Below are 20,293 nucleotides of genomic sequence, written 5' to 3'. Positions count from 1 at the left end.
AGCGGCTATTAACGGCTTAGCGGCTTTAAGAAAAAGGAAACAAACTCGCAAGACGTTTCGTCTTGCGAAGCAAGCCCATAGGGAAATTCGTCTTGTGGAACGACTCAAAAAACGAAAAACTCTTTCGTCTTGCGCGTTTTTCGTCTTGCGAGGTACCACTGTAAATCCCTTCCAACTCTACAATTCGATAAGATTGTAACACCACCACCACCCCACCATGTCCTGCCATGTAAAGGTAAAGGTAAAGGGACGGTACCTATTTATCTACTTGCACTTTGAAGTGCGTTTGAACTGCTAGGTTGGCAGGAGCAGGGACCGAGCAACGGGAGCTCACCCCATCGCGGGGATTCGAACCGCCAACCTTCTGATCGGCAAGTCTTAGGCTCTGTGATTTAAGCCACAGCGCCACCCACATCCCTGTTCTGCCATGTAGGCCGCTCTTAATAATGCAGCAGGCTGAAAGTCGTTAGTCAGGACTTTAGAGATCTCTTGGATGTCTGCCTTGGTTTCTATGGGCTGCCTCAGTGGGTGAGATGGGAATCAGGGCCCATACCACCATGCATGGCTGAAGGGCCAGCTCCATTGGGCTGCTTCTGTTTCTTGAACTGCTTGCATTCTAGACTGGTCTCCCTCTCTCTTCCCATTCTCTTTGTGTGTATATATATGTATGTATCCCCCCACTTCAAAAGGCAGCAGATGGCATTTTTAAGTGATGCCACATCAAGAGCCCACAATGTAAGGCCATAAAGTCCCAAGTCTAAAACAGCCTAACTGCATTGCTGACTGTGAGAACGGCTATTTCCGCATTTACCATCGGTGCCAGAGTTCTTTTTTCCTTCCTTCCTCCTCCCTCCCTGAACCTCTTATTAATTATTTATTAATTTATTAATTATTTTTGTGCCACCTCTTATTTATTAATTAATCATTTCATAAGCATACTCAACTGTAAGAAAGCACCACAAAGTACTGTAGTTTACATGGAGAAAAACAATAGCAATTATAAATAAAAAGAATTAAAAGCAGTTATTTAAAACATGTTAAAAATTGATTAAAGTCAAGATAGGTAGGTTGTCCGCCAACCGGCCAGCAGTAAAAATCGGCTGCTATTTGAGCTGCTCTTGGAATCCTTTCGGCTGGAATAGCCTGTTAAATAGAAAAGGGGGGTCGGGAAGTACATCATCATCATCATCATCACCAAAGCGTTATCGAAACCAGAAACTCGCGCTGAGTGCGTTTCTCTTCACATTTCTTATCTCTATGGTCACCTGCCCTACCGAGGCGGACACGCCCCCCTGGGCCGGTTTCAATAAATCTCGCGAGGTCTCGCCGCCGTCCTGTGCTGAGATGCCAGAGTCTGCGCCCCGCCTCCGCGGAGTTGTCTCGCGAGAATTGGGGGGGCGAGGCCTCGCGAGAGCGGGGCTTGGCTCCGGCCGCCGGTCCATCATGGCCGGCGCTGAGGGGAAGGCGGGCGTCGGGCGAAGGGGACGCGAGGCACGGACCAGCCTGACGGCCTTCGTGCTGGGAAGCTCCGTGGCGGCCGTGCCGCTGCTGCTGTCGGCACCTCCGCCAGCGCTGCTCTCCGGGCTGGGCTTCCAAGGCCGCGCCGCGCTGGCCCTTCATGTGGCCGGAGTCAACGCTGCTCTCCTACTGGCCTGGGGTCGCGCTCCGGGGGGCATGTACCAGGTAAGGGCTGGGAGGAGGGCGTGTCCACGCGAAGCCCCGCCCCTCGGCGGAGGGATTCGCGAGCTCGTGGGCGTGGTTAGTGCAAGACCGCCCACTTCTGGCTGGGAAGGGCGTGGCCATACCCCTCTTTGCTATAACTTGGTTAGACACGCCCAGGGGTGTGGAATTCTAAAAGAATTCTAAGGTCTTAAAAATAGAAAAATATTCATAGTTGCATGCATATCTAAATACAGTGGTACCTCGGGTTACATGTGCTTCAGGTTACATGCGCTTCAGGTTACAGATTCTGCTAACCCAGAAATAGTACCTCAGGTTAAGAACTTTGCTTCAGGATGAGAACAGAAATCGTGCAGCGGCGGCAGCAGGAGGCCCCATTAGCTCAAGTGGTGCTTCAGGTTAAGAACAGTTTCAGACCTCCGGAATGAATTAAGTGCTTAACCCGAGGTAAAGGTAAAGGTACCCCTGCCCGTACGGGCCAGTCGTGTCCGACTCTAGGGTTGTGCGCCCATCTCACTTAAGAGGCCGGGGGCCAGCGCTGTCGGGAGACACTTCTGGGTCACGTGGCCAGCGTGACGAAGCTGCTCTGGCGAGCCAGCACCAGCGCAGCACACGGAAACGCCGTTTACCTTCCTGCTATAAAGTGATACCTATTTATCTACTTGCACTTAGAGGTGATTTCGAACTGCTAGGTGGGCAGGAGCTGGGACCGAAAGACAGGAGCTCACCCTGCTGCGGGGATTCGAACTGCCGACCATGCGATCGGCAAGCCCTAGGCACTGAGGTTTTACCCACAGCGCCACCCGCGTCCCCAAGGTACCCGAGGTACCACTGTATAAATAATCCATGTGTCTGAAATAGTGCAGGAGAGCAATCCTGAAGCCATGTTGACTCTCCCAATGACTTCAAATATTCCTCTGCAGTAAGGGAAGTAAATGGGGAAAGCCTTCTTGTCTTACAGGGGGCATATTTGTGTACAAATAGGGTGAGCCTGTGACCTGGATTCAGGACCTAAAGTATTAACCATCACAAAAATGGCCAGGCTTCCCAAGTAATGCAATCAGCGACCATTATCAGGTATCCTGGAAAACTGGATTTCTGATGTCGACTGCCTCCTATGATGCATGTATGATGATTTGGGAGTGGTCTTTGGCTAAGGGGGTTGGGCAACGTCAAACGTCTTTAAAGGCTCCTGCACTCTTTTGTTCAGGGTCCCTTCCATCGTGGAACAGAAAAATATATATATCTGCCTTGCTTTCCACTGGATCCTGCCTCCATCCATTCTTCTCTGACCGATCATGGACTTAGGGGACTCAGAGTCCCATGGGGAGTTGGACAGCAAAAGGCAAACCCCAATTTTTGCATCAAAGGCTACTCCCTTCTCTGCTTAAGGAGGGGTGTGGCTGTCTCCTTAATGAGTTTCCTTTTCTGCTCCTCACCCAGATATGTCAGCTCTGCTGAATGGCTTTCTATCTTCTTCTGATGCCAGTGCTTAGGGCTGAATCATGGGGCAAGTATGTCCCTCCGCAAGCACAGAGTGCTTTAACCACTGAAGCAGTCCATGCCTGTGAGGCGTCTTGCAGAACTCTGAAAATTTGGCTTGTTTACTTGTCCTAGGCTGGCACTTGCTTCGTCAAGTACATAAAGCCAAAGCTGCTGAAATCATAATGTCGTTATGCAAATCTATGGCGTGGTTCCATGTGCAATACTGTGCACAGTTCTGGTTGCCCCACCTCAGAAAGGAAATTTCTGGAAAAGGTTTAGAGAAGGGCAACCAGAGGATCAAAGGGGAGAAGTGACTTGCCTATCAGAAAAGGTTGCAGCATTCGGAACTCAGGACCTTTTCGTTTAGCAAAAAGACAAGTAAGAGATAAAATGATAAAAGCTGATAGAATTATGCACGGAATAGAGAAAAGCTTTTCTTATTCTCTCACATTAACTTGTGGACATTGATGAAGCTGAATGTTGGAGTTTTCAGGACAGATGAAAGAGAGGACTTCTTCACACAGCGCATAGGTAAACTATGAAACTCCCTCGCATGGTGGGAGGCAGTGATGGCCACGAACTTGGATGGCTTTAAAAGAGGATTGGGCAAAATCATGCAAGAAAAGGCTGTCACTGGCTGCTAGCCAGAATCAGCCTCCGTTATTCCTCAGTTGCTGCGCACAGGGCTGTTTCACTCATCTTCTACTTGTGGTTTCCCCGGAGGCCTCCGGATGGCCACTGTGAGAACAGGATGCTGGACTAGATGGGCCATTGGCCTCATCCTGCCAGGCTCTTATTTGCCTGTTGTGGCGTGACTTGTTTTAGCCTGGCACCTACTTTGTCAAGCCCACAGTCATTTTTGCTGTGGCTGATCTCTTTAAAGTCTTCAGCGTTGTGTTAGATCTTAATGTCTTGCCGTAGGATAAGTAGGAAAAGTTTGAAGAGGAAACCTCAAGCCCTTACCCCTATTTGAAATAAGGTTGCGCTAGAAGATTAGGATGCAAAGCCGTCCCCGATAGAGCTCATCTATCTTTTTCTCATAAATGTTATTGTAGACAAATAAGCTATAGAGAAGAAGGGGAACCTGCAGTCTTCCATATGTTTTTTGACTCGAACTTCCAATATCACCAGTGGTTGGGGAGGATGATGAGAGTTTGGAGTGGTGATGGGAGTTTGGACAGGATAGGCATATTTCCACCCAGGGGTTTCCTGTTGTCAATCCCTTCCATGGTGTGCTGGAGAGATAGGACTGCCTTAGGATTTGGCTTCAGAACTGGTGACTTGTGGGGTAGGAGTATGTGGGGTTGCCCCCCCCCCCCCTCTGGCTGATGGGCAGGTGAGTTTCTGACTGCCTTTTCTTGCCTTGTAGATTGCCATCCGTGCCTGCTTCTTGGGCTTTGCATTCGGGTGTGGTTTATTGCTCAGCTTCGGACAATCTACGTGGAAGCATTTTGGATGGTAAGACTTTGGGTTTGGCAGCACTTTAGGTTTCTGAAAAGAAAACTGTGGGCTCTGGGGGACAGCTCTCTTGTTCCTGGAGACTCTTGGGACCTGCACTCACCTCTGTTTGGCTGGTCTTGATCCTCTTAGGGGCACTAGGAGAGCCTGCCATAGGAGACAAATGCTACTTAATGCATTGTTTCTGAATCCATTTTTTGGAGCCCCTTTTCTCCCCTGCCTTCTGTACTCAGGAAATCCTAGCTGCTTGCCAGGGGAGAAAAGCAGACACCTGGAGGGGAATGTCTGAATAACTGATGGTTCTTAGTTTGAGGTGGTTAGCCTCCCCACTCCTAATTTTGGATGTGAGACCTAGGCATCTGCTCTGTAAAATGTATATATAGATGTGTGCAAGTTCTTCTCACTGTTTTAGGACACCTGCATTGAGTGACGTGAATGATGCTATATTTGAGTCTGCATGCTTCCTGGAAAAGGAACCATCCAGAGAATGAGCCCACCCTTGTAATATTGTTTTTAAAACATCATTGGAGATTAAGCAGCTGGTGTGTTGAGCAGCCCAGTTTACAGCTCTTCAGAAGAGCAAACCTAGAGTTAAAACCCAGGAAGCTGAAACATGAGGGTTTTGCTAAGTCCCTGGTTGCTCTTCCAGGTATATGTGTTCGCTTTCCTTCTTCCATTACTCTGAATACTTGGTGACAGCCGTTAACAACCCCAGAAGTCTCTCCTTGGATTCCTTCTTGATCAACCACAGCTTTGAATACAACCTAGCTGCAGTCTCATCCTGGGTTGAGTTCACCGTGGAAAAATTCATTTGCCCAGGTCAGTAACTATTGAGTTCTTATGCAAGTGAAACAGAAAAACTCAATCATTCTAATGGGAGACCCAGAAACATGGACTTGGAGGCAGGTCTGAAAACGAAGCTGTTTCTCTCCCCAACCTGAACTAATTGGGGTGATATTGACCCCTCACCTTTAAAATGATCTCCCCTTTGAAGGTTTGTTTCACCACAACGTTGATATTTGTTTAAACAACAGGTGAAGACACTCCTCTTTGCCCAAGCTTTTGGGGAGGGATGAAGTATATATTGGGTGCTTGAATCTCCATTGCTGCTGGTGGTTTGTAACTGAAGTCTGTATTTTGCTACATGCTGTTTTTATCTTCTTTTTTAAACTGTTGGTGCTTAGGCCATGTATTCTTTCTCTGGGACCTCTGGGTAGAAAGGCAGGTCATAAATACTTTAAATAAATAAGAACTTGGTATGCTGAAACAAGGTGTAGGACTTGGCCTTTGAGTGTCAAGGGGCTTTGCATGCATTATCTCAGAAAGCTTCCAAGTTAGGCCGGGGTTGCTATCCTACTATTGCAGGTACAGAGGCTGAGTAAGCAGCACTCCTTTTGTGAAGGCCACCTACTCAGCTTATTACCACCTTGAACCAGAGACTTCACAACTCGCATTTTTAGCTATAACAACAGCCCTTCGGTGGTGCCTGAGAGTGCTTTATTCCAGTGTTTCCCAACCTTGTGCCTCCAGCTGTTTTTGAACTACAACTCCCATCATCCCTGACTAGCAAGACCAATGGCAAGGGATGGTGGGAATTGTAGTCCAAAAAAACAGCTGGAGGCACAAGGTTGGAAAACACTGCTTTATTCATTGCACCCTCCTGGCCCTCAGTTACTAATACACGCCTGAAAATGCTGATAACAGGGTGGACTTTTTGCCCCTCAAGCTTATTTAGAGGCTGCATTGAAAGATGGTCACACACCACTTGTGTGTGGCTTTAGATCTCTCATTAGTTGGACCATTTTCTGACCCTTCTAAAACGGTGACTGTTTTCACTTCATGCTCTGACATTAAGGTCCTTTTTTGTTTTAAATGACACTGTGAAGGGGAGGAGATCACTGTTATCAACGAGTGTTTGGCTTTGATCTCTGCATTCTGCTTCTTGTGTACATTGAATTGTGAAGTTTGCAGATGGGTCTCCACAGAAGTTAACTAGCCCACAAACCTTTGTTGTACCTGCTGGCACAGACTTCTGTCAGTCATTTTTGGTCCAAAAGAAAACCAAAACCCAGCTCCAGTTAGCTGTTTGCCCTGGTCCTTTGTGAAGAATGTACTTTTGTGAAGTTAATCCATTTGTTACAAGCACCGAGTGCCTTCTTTCCCCTTCTGACCGGTGCAGCTGCAACTCTACCAGAGTCGCACCATTTTGCAACCTGCGCTTGCTCATTTACAGAGATGAAGCAGATCACTTGGCTGAGTTCAGCAGGGCTGCTCATGGTGGTTTTCGGGGACTGTCTGAGGAAGGCTGCCATGCTCACAGCTGGCTCCAACTTCAACCACATTGTTCAGAATGAAAAATCGGAGACCCACACTCTTGTGACCAGAGGTGTTTATGGCTGGTTTCGTCACCCATCGTACGTCGGATGGTTTTACTGGAGTATTGGGACCCAGGTACTGTTGCACAGCTTAGTGCATCTTGTAATATTTTGGCTCTTTCGGTGGGTGGAGGGGGTACCCTAGGCTACTTGAGATATTAAGAGGAATGTGTGATAGCGTTTAATTCATGAATTCAACCTTCCAGTTTTCAGAGTGGTTTAACAGTCAATCCCTTGTCACAGGAAACTCTGGGAGTTGTAGTTCTGGGAGGGGAATAGGGGTCTCCTAACCACTCTTGGCACCTTTAACAAACTTCAGCTCCCAAAACCCTTTGGGGAAAGAAGCCAGGGTCATTTAAAGTGGTATCAGAACGCTTTAAACATAGGGTGTGAATGTAACCTTTGAGTCTCTTGAGCTTTCCAGTTTTCATGCTCCTGGCAGCCATTCTCCTGCATTCCTTGTTTCAGGTATTGCTGTGCAATCCAATCTGCATGGTGGGCTACACGCTGGCATCCTGGCGCTTCTTCCGGGAGCGGATAGAAGAGGAGGAGATGACACTGATCCATTTCTTTGGGGAAGAGTACCTGGCCTACAAGAGGAGGGTCCCTACAGGCTTGCCGTTCATCAGAGGCGTGAAAGCAGAACTATGAAGACCCCGGGGCCGGCATTGAGCAGAACGTGGGAGCTCCTGGCTCAAGGGGCCGCTTGGCCTGGCCTGTGCAGAAGAACAACAGTGACATTCGTGCTATGCCGGTACAGTAGCGGTCAGTTTTAATACCTAGTGAGTTTCCTGGAGGTTTGTGAAGGGCTGGGCGGAAGCTCCATACCTTAGGCAAAAAGAGATGCCCTCCCTTGACATAAGCGGGAGAAGGGACTGCCTGGATGATCAGAGCTGCACTGAATCCTCAAGGCCGACTTTGAAAGCAAAATAATTTTCTTTGCTCTGCCTCTTGCAGCTTTGATGGACCAAAGTGCACCAAAGCAGATTTCAATGACAAGCTCGCCCTTTGAGTAACCACTATTGCTCCCTGGAAGGGATTTGGATAGAAACTCACCTCTCTAGTCAAAAGTTTTTCTTTACTTTTTTAAAGCAAAGGGGCCCAGCCCTTCCAGTTCTTCCCCCTCTCCACAAACGCCGCCCCACCAAAGGGAAAGCGCAGCACAGCTTTAAACTCTGGGCCTGATCTCCTAAGCACTCCCAAGGCTGGGCTGGCAGGGGGTAGGGTCTGTTTGCAGCATCCAGGCCCTCTGGTTCTATCTTAAAATGCATGACTACTGTCAAGATTAACAACACAGGCAAAGAGATCTCCCTTCCCTTTGCCCTTTTTCCAAACCAGGCTTGCAATACACCTCACAAATGAACGAAAAAAAGAGAAGTCTTTGCACCTAAATGTTATGGTCTCCTGTTTCTTTCACGGCCATTTTGACGTCCTTCCTGGTTGAGCGGTCCTGTCTCACTCCTACTGCTCAGCCTCACAACCTTTGTCTTCATTCCACATTTTTGATACTGACCACCTCTCCTCCCACCAGAATCCTGCTTGTGTAGCAAAAGTTCAAATTCTGTTTCTACAAAGTGCAAGGGGATGGTTGCTTTTGAATTTGCATACTGAACAAGTATTACTTTGGCAATATCTATTAAGCAGGATGCCCATGACTGACTGGGAGAGACTGTGCCCTGCCCCTCTCCCTGGCTGCCTTTTAAAAAAGTTTCTCACTGCACACTTTTCCATTTTAATATACCAAAGAGAAGTTTAATGTGTTTCTGTTTCTACTGATCTATTTATAATGAAGATGGGAAATAAGACTGGCAGAAATGGCATTTCTGTCGTTTTGGGGGGCCAGTTGCCATCCAATTATCATTCTCTCTGTACCCAGCAAGGATGATTCTTTAAGCTGTCATCTGTCTCCACTTTCTTTGATTTGTAAATGCAAAACGGCCAAAATCTCAAGCAAGCAGCTTTAATTTCTCTTTCACTCTGTGACATCCTTGTTTACAGAGGGGTAAGCAGGCTTTTGTGCTTCTTTACTTGGGGCACTTTTTTGGGGGCGGGGGGAGGAAGAAAATGAGGCAGGTGCACTTAAGAAAGAAAGAGAGAGAAAAATATACTGCAAAAATAAGTCCAAAACAATTCTATGTTTAGGAAAAGCTGGATTCTACACCTCTGTATAAATTAAGACAGTCTACATAGTGTCCCCCATTTCCTATTGTACCTGTAGAGTCTGCTTTTAGCATTGGTAATTTCTGGTCAATAATTCCCCTGCTGTCCAGAGTTAGGTAGAAGCTCAGACCTTGCCCTTCTAGACTGCATTGCCCAAGAGCTTCTGTTGACCTTAATTCTTTAATCTGGGAGCATGGCTGAGTTAATTTTAGGCGTGTGATGGAGAGACACAACTCATGACTTGTATCTTCAGGGCAATTTGTTTCCTCGGTGACTCATTAAGAATCAAGCAGAATCTGAAAAATTCTGTTCTGTAGCTTGTGAACTATCAGGTGGTGATTGAGAGCCCCTTGGTTGGCTTTGTGCAAATGTCATAGTACAGCTTGGTGGGGGAACCTGTTGCACAGTTGACCTACTGCAACATAAAACTGAAGCTTCTTCCTTATGTTGAGTAAGTCCATTGACCCATGTTGCCCAATATTTGCTTGCTCTGATGGGGAAGAAGATTCATATACGGTTCATATACGCCATGAGATGGGGTATCGGTTGCAGAAATCAGTTTCCCCAATAAAATTAGTTTTAATAAATAAATAAAAGTTTCTAGTCCTTGTGGCTGCAAAATGAGCTTGCATGGTGGAGGAAGGGTATGTCTGGTTGAATTTCAAAATCTAGAAAGTTGCTAAGGTTTTCAAGGGTCAGATTCTGATCTGTCTTACAAAGAGTGGATCCACTGAGATGAATGGGCATGTTTAAGGTCCATTCATTTCAATGGGTCTGCACTTAGTTGGATGAGATTTGAATTCCCTGCATAGCACGTGTGTAGTTTGCAAACCCTGCTTTGTACGGAAGGGGCTGCAGCTGAGGGGTAGCTCTGTGCTTTGCATTCAGGAGGCCCCATATTCAGTCCCCAGTTGGACTGTCCCCTGCCTGAAACCGTGGATTGCCGCTGCCAGTCAGTGTAGACGGTACTGAGGTAGATGGATCCAGAGATCTGAAGCAGTATCAGGTCTCACCCTATGTTCCTACTTCAGACCTGTAGGCCCTCCTCGGTCAAAATACATGTCCATATCTGTAATATGCAGGCAATATCTGTAATATGCAGAAGCAATTTTTTTAAGTATGCACATTTAATCAAATCAGTGTAATTTGTATGGATTGTGGAATACAGCTTTTATTAGAACGAATTTTGGATGTATAATCCTAGCATCATTTTTATAGAAATCATGGTATACACACAGGTCTGCCTCCCCCTTTCCCCTCCCCCTCCCCCCGGCTGCCCTGGTAACTAGCCAGTTTGTGTTGCCAGGAGAATATCCTGAGATTCCCTCTGAAAATTAATCATGCTGTTTTTTGCTTTGTTACCTCGGAAGCTGAGAGGCAGTTGTTTACTTTCCAGTCCCTTTGGAGCAGTCGGCTGGCAACCAGCCAAACAGAGGATCAGTTCTGTTCTCTTGTATTTTTAAAAGAATAATAATAAAATATTTTTAAGTCTCTATTCTTTTCCAGATGTTGACAGCGCTCCTTTCTTAGATCATATTTATTTATTGCATTGACAACCCCACCATTCCTCCAATAAGCTCAAGGTGGTGTATGTAGCCCATAATATAAGCCTCACAACAACCCTGTTAGGTAGGGTAGGTGAGAGCTGATGACTGGCCCAAGGTCGCCAAGCAGGGATTTGCACTCTAGTCTCCCTCTCATAATGCATGAATGGGAATAACCCCATAATTCCTGGTGGACAAGGAAGGGGCCCTCTTATTTTAAAACCATTTTGGCAGGTGTTAGGAACCTGCAACCCTCCAGATGTTGGACTCCCAATTCCCATCAGCCCTAGCCATCATGCCAGTAGGCACTGCATCAGGGCCATCTGTCTTCAAACAGAAAACAGGTATGTTTTTTTCCACACGCACCCCAATTCTAATAGCACAAATACACATCCTTAATTATCATACTGAGCATATGGGATCCATTTTGTGAAGGTTGCTTAATAAAATCCATAAGCGTTAAAGGCAAGGAAAACGTTTGCATCTAAGTGAGTGTTTCCTGGCCTTGCAATATAAGAGGAATGTCCTCCACCCCCGAATTAAACTTCGACACACATCGGGGATGAGTATGTGAGTGGGGAGTCCAGCAGCATTTGGAAGTCCCTGTTTCAGAGAGCGAGTTACCTCCTTGGAAGGAGGCCAGCCTACATCACTGACTGCTGTAGAGGTGCAACAGGTGAGCTCCTCTGAAGGTAATTCTGCTCTGTATGGAGGGATTGGATCATCTAACCACATTGTCCCAGAACAGCTGGGGGCTCTCTAGAGGTTTCTGAACTACAACTCCATGCACCCTGGCCAAGGGCTGTGTTTCCTTGGGCTGATGGGATCTGTAGTTCAGCAACAGCAGGCGGGTCCCCACATCTGCTCAGGAGACATGGCAAGATTGCTAGACCCCAGGAGAGGCTCATGGGAAATAAGCAAGGCTAAAACGGGGAATCATGCAGAGAGAGACAGTGGGCAGGCCTCCTCTGCACACAGGTACTTTAAGCCATACAGAAGAATTGCTGAATGAATGTTTTTCTCAGGATCCAAGGATGCCCCAACCTCTAGTGTGCTAGTGGATATGGCTGTATCTAGAGAACTGGCTTTTAAGGGTGTAGCTGAATAATAGGAGATGCTGGTTTTGCATAGCAACATTTTATGCCTCTCAGTTGCATGGTAAAATAAGAAAAACCTGCAGTTCCAGGCAGGTGCAGAAAATCCACACACTTGGTAGTCATAGGAGGATTTTGCTTTTCTCAGAGAAGCCGAGACTCACTCACTCAGTTTGGAGCTGTTTGAGAAGCCAGTGCCTGTCTAGACATTGATGTGGTGGGAGGCACGGCTGAAAGAACACCGGCAATACTTGTCAGAAGCTGGAGGAATTAAGATTTCCACTGCTGCACCCTCCATTGTTTCTTAACAAGCCTGCACCTTCCTGGGCTCCGGCAGTGCCAACAACAAAGAAGCCCTGCAGAGTAACGCAAAATAAATCCTTCTGTTTTGCATGTTTTAGTGATTGCAGAATCAGGATTATCTTAGTGCAGAATATATATGGTTTTCTGAGCACACACCACACTGAAAAGAGTCTGCTATGCCATACATGAACATTTTTGTTCAGAAAGACTGCGAGTGCAGGTTCAGCACAGGAGAAGCTCTGTTTCCTGATCTGCCTCCTTGGCTGACTTGCGAGGGGGACTCTCAGGTCGGCCTTTCTGCTTGCTCCTGTAATATTCTTTCGATTTCAGCAGGGGGTCCTCTGCGGCTGGGCTGAGAATCTGGCTTTCTGCTTTGGGCTCCGAGGCTCCTTCTCGTTCCTCAAGGCCACTGCACAAATCAGGCCTCAGAAGAGAAAAATAACAGTGGGTGGAAGGAATGGTCTAGGAATCATAACAAGCCCTAGCTTTTCTATCACTAAGTAAATGCCAAGCGTTTTTTAATTAAGTAAACTGCTGGAGGATAGCCTTATCTTAGGCTAGTAGCTCTGACAGCTTAATGGAACCTCTCTGTTCTTGCACAGTCTACCAGTTTCTGGGGAACCAGCTTATAGAATTTGCAGAAGCATCTGGATGGATGTTACTGGGCATAGGATTCTGGACAAGGCAGCCTTTAGTATAGCAAGGCTATAAGAACTTTAGAAGAGTTTGCTAGAGTCTAGACCAGGCTTCCTCAAACTTGGCCCTCCAGATGTTTTGAGACTACAATTCCCATCATCCCTGACCACTGGTCCTGCTAGCTAGGGGCCATGGAAGTTGTAGGCCAAAAACATATGGAGGGCCGAGTTTGAGGAATTCTGGCCTAGACCAATGGCCCATCTAGTCCAGCATCCTGTTCTCACAGTCGCCAACCAGGTGCCCCAGTGGGAATCCTGCAAGCGGGATCTGAATCTAAGAGCCCTCTCCCCTCCTGTGGCTTCTAGCAACTGGTATTCAGAAGCATTGCTGCCTCCAGCTGTGGAGGCAGAGCATGACCATCATAACTAGTAGCCCTTGATAGCCCTCTCTTCCATGAATTTGTCTCTTTAACACTGAAGCATGAAACTGCTAGTGCTTCCCTTTGAAACCAGCCTCTTAGATCAAGTATTTTCCCTCCCAAGCGAACACTGATGGCTGATGACCAGGTCACTTAGTTAATCTGTATCCCCTGAGGAGTGGCCACTTGGAAAACAACAGATTGAATATTTACCTTTTTGCTCCTCCGGTATTGTGGCATTAACATAGAACCAAAATGTTTTGCTACCTGAAATGGATCAGATGGATACCTGTGCTGGACGTCAGCAGCCTCTGGGCTCTCATCGTATATTTTCTGCAAGCTCTCTGGCTGGCCATTCCTCTCCTCCTTTGTGTCCTGTAACCTGAAGGGATATTTGGGTTGAGTTGGGGGGTTTGGCATGGGGGAAGCTGACTTGAGATGTACCACAAATACCGACTGATTAAAACCATACACCTTGACAGGGTTGGAGCAAAAGAGATTTCTGGAGGACAGAGGGTCCTTCCTCCCTCACAAAGTCACAAGGCTTGATCATCCCTCTGCCAGACTACATATTCCTTCAGCTATGGGTGTTTTATGAAGCACAATGGGGATTTACAATTCAGGGGCCAAGTCATCTATTCCAACCACCGCAATGCAGGTATCGCAGCTCAAGCACCCCTGGCAGATGGTCATCCAACCTCTGTTTTTAAAACTTCCAATGAAGGAGATTCCACCACCTTCCAAGGTTGTCCCTGTCACTGCTGAATGGCTTCCTAATGTTTAGTCAAATTAATGTTTAATTCCTTGTCACTTGAATCTATCGGTTTCAATCCTCCCCTCTGGAGATAAGGCAGTGGAGGTTTTTGAAGGCAAACTTGTGCAGGATCTGGGAGCGGAGCAGGAAAGCAGCAGTGGACCGGGCTCTCGGCTTCCTCACCTGGGCTCCAGCCGCTCCTTTACTTTGGCGATGGAGTGGACATAAGGGGCGATCTGCTTGGTGATGGTTGTCAGGTAGCTGTTCTCCTGCTTCAGCTGCAACAGATCATGGAGCTGTGCTGCATGAGAAGGAAGTCTGGCGTTAAGTCAGTCAAGTCCAAAGGATTGGTCCTTTCATACAATAAGCATAGGTACACAGAATCATAGAATTGTAGAGTTGGAAGGGACTCCCAAAGGGTCATGTAGCCCAACCCCTTGCAGTGCAGGAATCACAGCTAAAGAATCTTTGGCAGATGGCCACCCAACCTCTGCTTAAAAGCCTAGAGTCCACCACCTTCTGGGAGAGTCCGTTACACTGTCAAATGGCTCTTACTGTCAGAATGTCGTTCCTGATGTTTATTTGGCAACTCCTTTGTTGTCACTAGAATCCATTGGTTTGGGTCCTGTCCTCTGGGGCAGCAGAAAACAAGCTGGTTCCATCTTCCATGTGACAACCCTTCAGCTATTTGAAGATGGCTATCATATATCCTCTCGCTCTCCCGGCTAAACATACCCAACTTTGTCAGCTGTTCCTCACAAGGTTTGGTCTTGGTTGCCCTCCTTTGCCCACCTTCCAGTTTGTAAATATGCTTCTTAAACTGTGAGGCCCAGAACTGGATGCAGGACTCCTGGTGTGGTCTGACCAAGGCAGAATAGAGCACTACTATTACTTCCCTTTACCTAGATGTGGGTGGCGCTGTGGGTTAAACCAAAGAGCCTAGGACTTGCCAATCAGAAGGTCAGCAGTTCGAATCCCTGTGACGGGGTGAGCTCCCGTTGCTCGGTCCCTGCTCCTGCCAAACTAGCAGTTCGAAAGCACAAAGTGCAAGTAGATAAATAGTACCAATCTGGCGGGAAGGTAAACGGCATTTCCGTGTGCTGCTCTGGTTCGCCAGAAGCAGCTTCGTCATGCTGGCCACATGACCCAGAAGCTGTACGCCGGCTCCCTTGGCCAATAAAGCGAGATGAGCGCCGCAACCCCAGAGTCGGTCATGACTGGACCTAATGGTCAGGGGTCCCTTTACCTTATACTTCTGTCTATGCGGCCTAGACTTGCATTAGCTTTTTTTTTTTGCCGCTGCATCACACTGTTGACTCAAGTTAAGCTTGTGGTTCTCCATACACAAATTCAAAACCTTATGTGACATGGCTACGTTTCTAAATAAGAGGCATGGAGTCAAATCTTTTCTGAAAAGTGTACTTGGCCTTCTTACACGGAAGTTCTTTTCCCGTACATAGATGTACAGAGTAATAATCAGTGGTTTGAATTTCAGAGTGGAAGAAACAATGGCACTCTGCACATGCGCAATGGCACACATTCCTACATAAGAGCTATACAAGTCCTTATTATACCTACAGCAAGGTATAATACTGCAGCCCTACCAGGTCAAAAAGGTTACCAGCTACCACTGGTCGGTGGGGTTGGATGGCTTCAGAGAAATTCATATTGTGCTCACCTTCATAAATCTCTTGCTCATTTGCCACTCGCTGATAGGTTTCTTCCCAGGTCTGCAAAACACAAAGTCGGAGTTATCAGCACATGCTCCTCAAGCGGGGGGATTTTGTGCATATGTGTGTACTGTGATTGCATAGTTGCTGCAGGACTCTGCAGCCTGAGAAAGTCAGCGTACCTCTTCAAACACGCTCCGCATTATCTCCACAGAGGAATACTCTGAAGCAATCTGCACGTCCATCTGCAGCGACTTCTGCAGGATCTCGCTCATGATCTCTGTCTTGATGAGGGAATGGTGCTTGGTGAGGTCACGGTGGAGCTCCTGCACCTGATCCTTCAAGTTCTGAATCTCTATTTGAAGGGCCTGCAGCAACACAGGGAGGAAAGGAAGCAAGTTCGAAAGACTCCAGTTGACGAGGCGGAAGGATCAGCAAGAGAATGCTGAAAACTTCCTTTTTGCCAAACCAGGGAAGGGTGCTGGGATTTATGACTTACTCTTTTTTTGTTTGTAAAAAATATTTCTATACCACTATATCAGAAAAACAGATATGAGATGTTTGCAACAATACTAAACCTGAAAGCAAACATTAAAAGCTAAAAACAAGCATCAGCAACTGATGTTTGTTTTTGGCTTTTTATGCTTTTAATGTTCGCTTTCATTAATACCAGTGAAGATCTGTATACAAATTTAATTAATAATAATTGCGGAAGAATGCATTCTTAAGTGCCTGTATAGGCTTGGCGGAACAGAAAAGTTTTCAACAGGCATTTAAAAGTTGGCACAGAAGGTTGGCGTCTGAATCTAGTGACAGAATGTTCCACAGGTCAGGACTGATGGCTCTAAAGGCTCAGTTCCTTGTTGTGGTCAAAGGAGCCTCGCCAACTCGAGGAACAACCAACAGTACTCTTGCAGATGATCTCAGTGATCAAGCTGGGGATATTAGGGTTCAGGTATTCCCTGAAGCACCCTGGACCTAAGTTGTTCAGGGCTTTGTTAATGAACACAAGGACCTTGAGCCTAGCTCAGTAGTAGATGGGCAGGCATAGCTGGTGCCCCATGTTCTCAGCCAGAAGCTCCCATCAGCAATCTGGCCGCTGCATTCTGCAGCAGCCGAAGCTTCCAAATCAGACCCAAAGGCAGCCCCATATAGAGCACATTGCAGTAATCCAGCCTCGAGGTCACCAAAGCATGGACTATAGTGGTCAGGCTATAATGCTCCTGTCTTATTTTGCATTCATACATGTGTGTGTGTGCGCGCGTGCACACACATTCATTGGCTGAGCCTGCTGATTCATCTTGGCCTGCTCTGTTGCAAGGCTAAACAGCATCTCCAGCAGCGGCGCTGGCTTGCTCCCGCAGGTGCCCAGGACCACACACCATCACCAGGGACAGAGCAAGAGCAGCCTCTCCCTTCCCAGCCATCCTTACCCGATACATGTTCTCGTAGTTGCGGCAATGCTCGGTGAAGGGTGTCTCTCCACCTTCAGCCAGGAGCACCTTGGTGCTTATGTACCGGTGCATGGTGGGCTTCCGGACCAGGGAGCCCACCAGGGACATCTTTTCGCAGGTAGAGGGGCAGCCGGACACGAGGAGGGTCTTGGAGCAGGGACCTCCGGACATCCTGGAGGAAGAAGAGGGAGCCAGCTGAAGAGAGGAGGAGTTCCTAAGCAAGAGGCTCCAGAAGGGAATGGCTTTGGATCTCAGCACTCATCATCAGGTGTGTTGCTTAAGGGGGAACAAAGTGTGTTGGAAGATGTGGCAAGGCTGCTTCTGCAGCAGGTGTGTGTTGTAAGGGGGAAAAAACCCTGTCCAGGGTTGTAAAGACTGCAGAGAGAATAATTGGGTGCACTCTTCCCACCTTGATCAAATCTATGCTTCCAGGTGCCATAAGAAAGCTGCAGAGATAGCGCAGGATAATGCGCACCCTGGAAATGATCTCTTTCAGCTTCTGCCTTCTGGAAGAAGGTACAGGCTTATAAAGACTAGGACTAACCGCCTGAGAAACAGTTTCTATCCAAATGTGATTTTGGTTTTAAACGCAGTGTAAGGAGTCTTTATGGGAGTATATTGAATTTAATTATGGGGTATCAGAGATTTTAGGGGGCTAACCAGGCTGGGATAGCTGGGATAGCAGGCTTGTTGGTTTTTGAATGTCTGATGTAGATTTTTTCAATTTCGTTGTTCTGTATGGGACAATGACAATAAAGATTATCGTATCATATCATATCGTAAGGCCGTAAGAAGAGCCCTTTTTTTCCCGGCTGATGGCCCATCTGGTTCAGCATCCTGTTCTCACAGGGGCCAACCAGATGCTTGTAAGAAACCAGCAAGCAGTACCCAAGCACAAGAGCACTTTCCCACCTTGTGGTTTCTAGCAACTGGTATTCAGAAGCATCACTGCCTCTGACCGTGAAGTCAGAGCATAGCTATCATGGCTAGTAGCTATCGATAGCCCTTTCCTCCATGAATTTGTCTAATCCTCTCTTACAGCCATCCAAATTGGTGGCCATCATGGCCCCCTGTGGGAGGGAGTTCCACAGTTTAGCTCTGCGCTGTGAATTAGGACTTTCTTGTCCTGCATCTTCTAACATTCAGCTTCATTGGGGTGTCCACAAATTCCTAGGCATATAAGAGAGGGAGGAAAACTTTCCTCCATTCACTTCCTCCAGGCCACGCATTATTTTATAAGCTTTGATTATGTCGCCTGTTGTGGGATGGATGGTCTGCACACATGTCAGTTTTGGGCAGTAGCCACAAGACGTCATCGTCAAAATCCCAGCCCAAATCCCGCCACCACCACCAGTTAATCCAGAGTTATTTTTTCCAAGGAAAATCTGATGGGAGTTAAAAACAAAAGGAAGCTATTGCCGATGACCAAGGCTGGTTCCAGACAGGGGTTTCATATAGCAAACAAGCCAAGCAGATATCACAAGCGGGTCACTGGCAAACAGCAATTTTTCCAGGAAAATGTAAATCTGGGTTAAGTGGGTAGAGTCAGTGAGCAATACAAACTGGCTTTTTGATGGCAACGGTGTTTTGACACTTGGGGAAATGTGCATGCATCCCATAATAAACACCACAGTGAAGCAAACCCTTTGTGGTACCTCAGCAGCCCCTTTGCAATATCACAGTATTGGATTTGAAATTGGTTTTATATATGTTACTGTGTTGACCTTTTTTAAAAAAAGAAAGAAAGAAAGACATGCTGTGATTTTAAAGCTGTTTTTAAATATTCAATGTATTTCGTGTATGTTTTTATTGGATTGCGAAATGGCTTTGATATGCTGCACAGAGAGCAGTCTATAAATGAAATTAATCATTATCACACACAAACACACACACACCTACCTGGAAGCGTCATGAGTCAAAGACTGGTCCATCTACACCAGTAAAGGACTATCTGCCAATTAATTGTGATGTAACAAACCCTCCACCCACAACCAAATTATAAAGAACCATGCTGCAGCCTGACAGTCCTTCCCACTGACTCATCCCGCAGCCAAGACAGATGCTCAGATCGCCACTTACGGATCAGAAGGTTCATCCAGACCGGCAGATGGGGACTCCCTGCAGATTCTGCATGGCCTTTCCCCTCAGCCGGGCACTTGGCACTCCCAGTCCAATGCTCTCAGCCTCAGTTTCCCTTTGGAGGGAAAGGGGATCCTGAAGACCCCCGGCCCAACCCATCACTTTGCCCCCAGTGCTTTGGGAGAGGGCCGTCCCTGCCTGCACAGCAATCAGCTGCACCAGAGCAGAAGGGCCTGTGATGTCAATGGTCCTAAATATATCCAGTGCCAGGGAAATGTGCTTTGCAGAGTTCTCTGAAATTCTGATAAAAATAGGGACGGGCAAACTGCTAGCCAGGCAGGCTGGGATGTGTGCAAGGATCCACTGGGTTTGCCATCTGCTTCTCAAGTAGGTCGGGGCATAAAGGTGGTCAGGCAGACAACAGGAACAGGCATGCTAGCTGAGCGCCAAAAGCAAGACACATCGGGATGTTGCTGTTTTCTAGGGCTCTCGGCCATTCCAGACCCAAGTACTGTAGTTGTAATAGGGTGTTTTGATACCTGGGAGAGGCTCCTCAGCTGACACCACTTACCCCATTCCAGGAATCAGTGGTGGGTGGCGCTGTGGGTTAAACCACAGAGCCTGGGGCTTGCCGATCAGAAGGTCGGCGGTTCGAATCCCCGCGACGGGGTGAGCTCCCGTTGCTCAGTCCCTGCTCCTGCCAACCTAGCAGTTCGAAACCACGTCAAAGTGCAAGTAGATAAATAGGTACCGCTCTGGCGGGAAGGTAAACAACGTTTCTGTGCGCTGCTCTGGTTCACCAGAAGCGGCTTAGTCATGCTGGCCACATGACCTGGAAGCTGTACGCCGGCTCCCTCGGCCAATAAAGCGAGATGAGCGCCACAACCCCAGAGTCGGCCACCTGGTCAGGGGTCCCTTTACCTTTACTATGTTGCAGATAAGAACTTAAGGAAGAGCCCTGCTGGATGAGGACCATGACTCATTAGTCCAGCATCCTGTTCTCACAGTAGCCAATCAGATGCCTGTAGGAAACCAGCAAGCAGGATCCGAGCACAAGAGCAGCACTCTCCCCTCCTGGGGCTTCCAGCAACTTTTGTTCAGGGCAGAGACCACCTGGCCAGTAGCCATCACTAGCCCATCTCCTCCATGAATTTGTTTGCCAAATCCTCTTGTAATGGTACCC

At 47.4% G+C, this 20,293-nt stretch overlaps 2 protein-coding genes across 4 annotated transcripts in view; one reads left to right on the top strand and one right to left on the bottom strand.

Annotated features, from left to right (window-relative positions):
- Positions 1-1,242: 1,242 nt before the first annotated feature.
- Positions 1,243-10,651, top strand: ICMT (isoprenylcysteine carboxyl methyltransferase). Its single transcript, XM_079987186.1, has 5 exons — positions 1,243-1,683; positions 4,535-4,623; positions 5,273-5,442; positions 6,857-7,074; positions 7,467-10,651. Exons 1-5 carry the CDS (start codon positions 1,258-1,260, stop codon positions 7,647-7,649), a joined length of 1,086 nt encoding a protein of 361 aa, XP_079843312.1. The 5' UTR covers positions 1,243-1,257; the 3' UTR covers positions 7,650-10,651.
- The window catches only part of RNF207 (ring finger protein 207), a 32,919-nt gene continuing 21,673 nt past the window's right edge, over positions 9,048-20,293 (bottom strand). For 2 of the 3 annotated variants that reach the window (XM_079986938.1, XM_079986939.1), the window contains exons 13-18: positions 17,011-17,203; positions 15,760-15,945; positions 15,586-15,637; positions 14,091-14,208; positions 13,443-13,535; positions 9,048-12,523 (exon numbers count right to left, since the gene is read on the bottom strand). In XM_079986938.1, the coding sequence (XP_079843064.1) occupies positions 12,322-12,523; positions 13,443-13,535; positions 14,091-14,208; positions 15,586-15,637; positions 15,760-15,945; positions 17,011-17,203 (844 nt within the window). In that variant the 3' untranslated portion in view covers positions 9,048-12,321. Of the gene's footprint in view, positions 12,524-13,442; positions 13,536-14,090; positions 14,209-15,585; positions 15,638-15,759; positions 15,946-17,010; positions 17,204-20,293 lie in introns of those variants that run through there. The other variant, XR_013841595.1, reaches the window with a different exon arrangement.

The sequence above is a fragment of the Podarcis cretensis genome (genome assembly GCF_951804945.1).
Source record: "Podarcis cretensis genome assembly, chromosome: 8".
Lineage (NCBI taxonomy): Eukaryota > Metazoa > Chordata > Lepidosauria > Squamata > Lacertidae > Podarcis > Podarcis cretensis.
The sequence above is the reverse complement of the archived record's forward strand: the minus strand, read 5'-3'. Positions and strand labels throughout refer to the sequence as shown.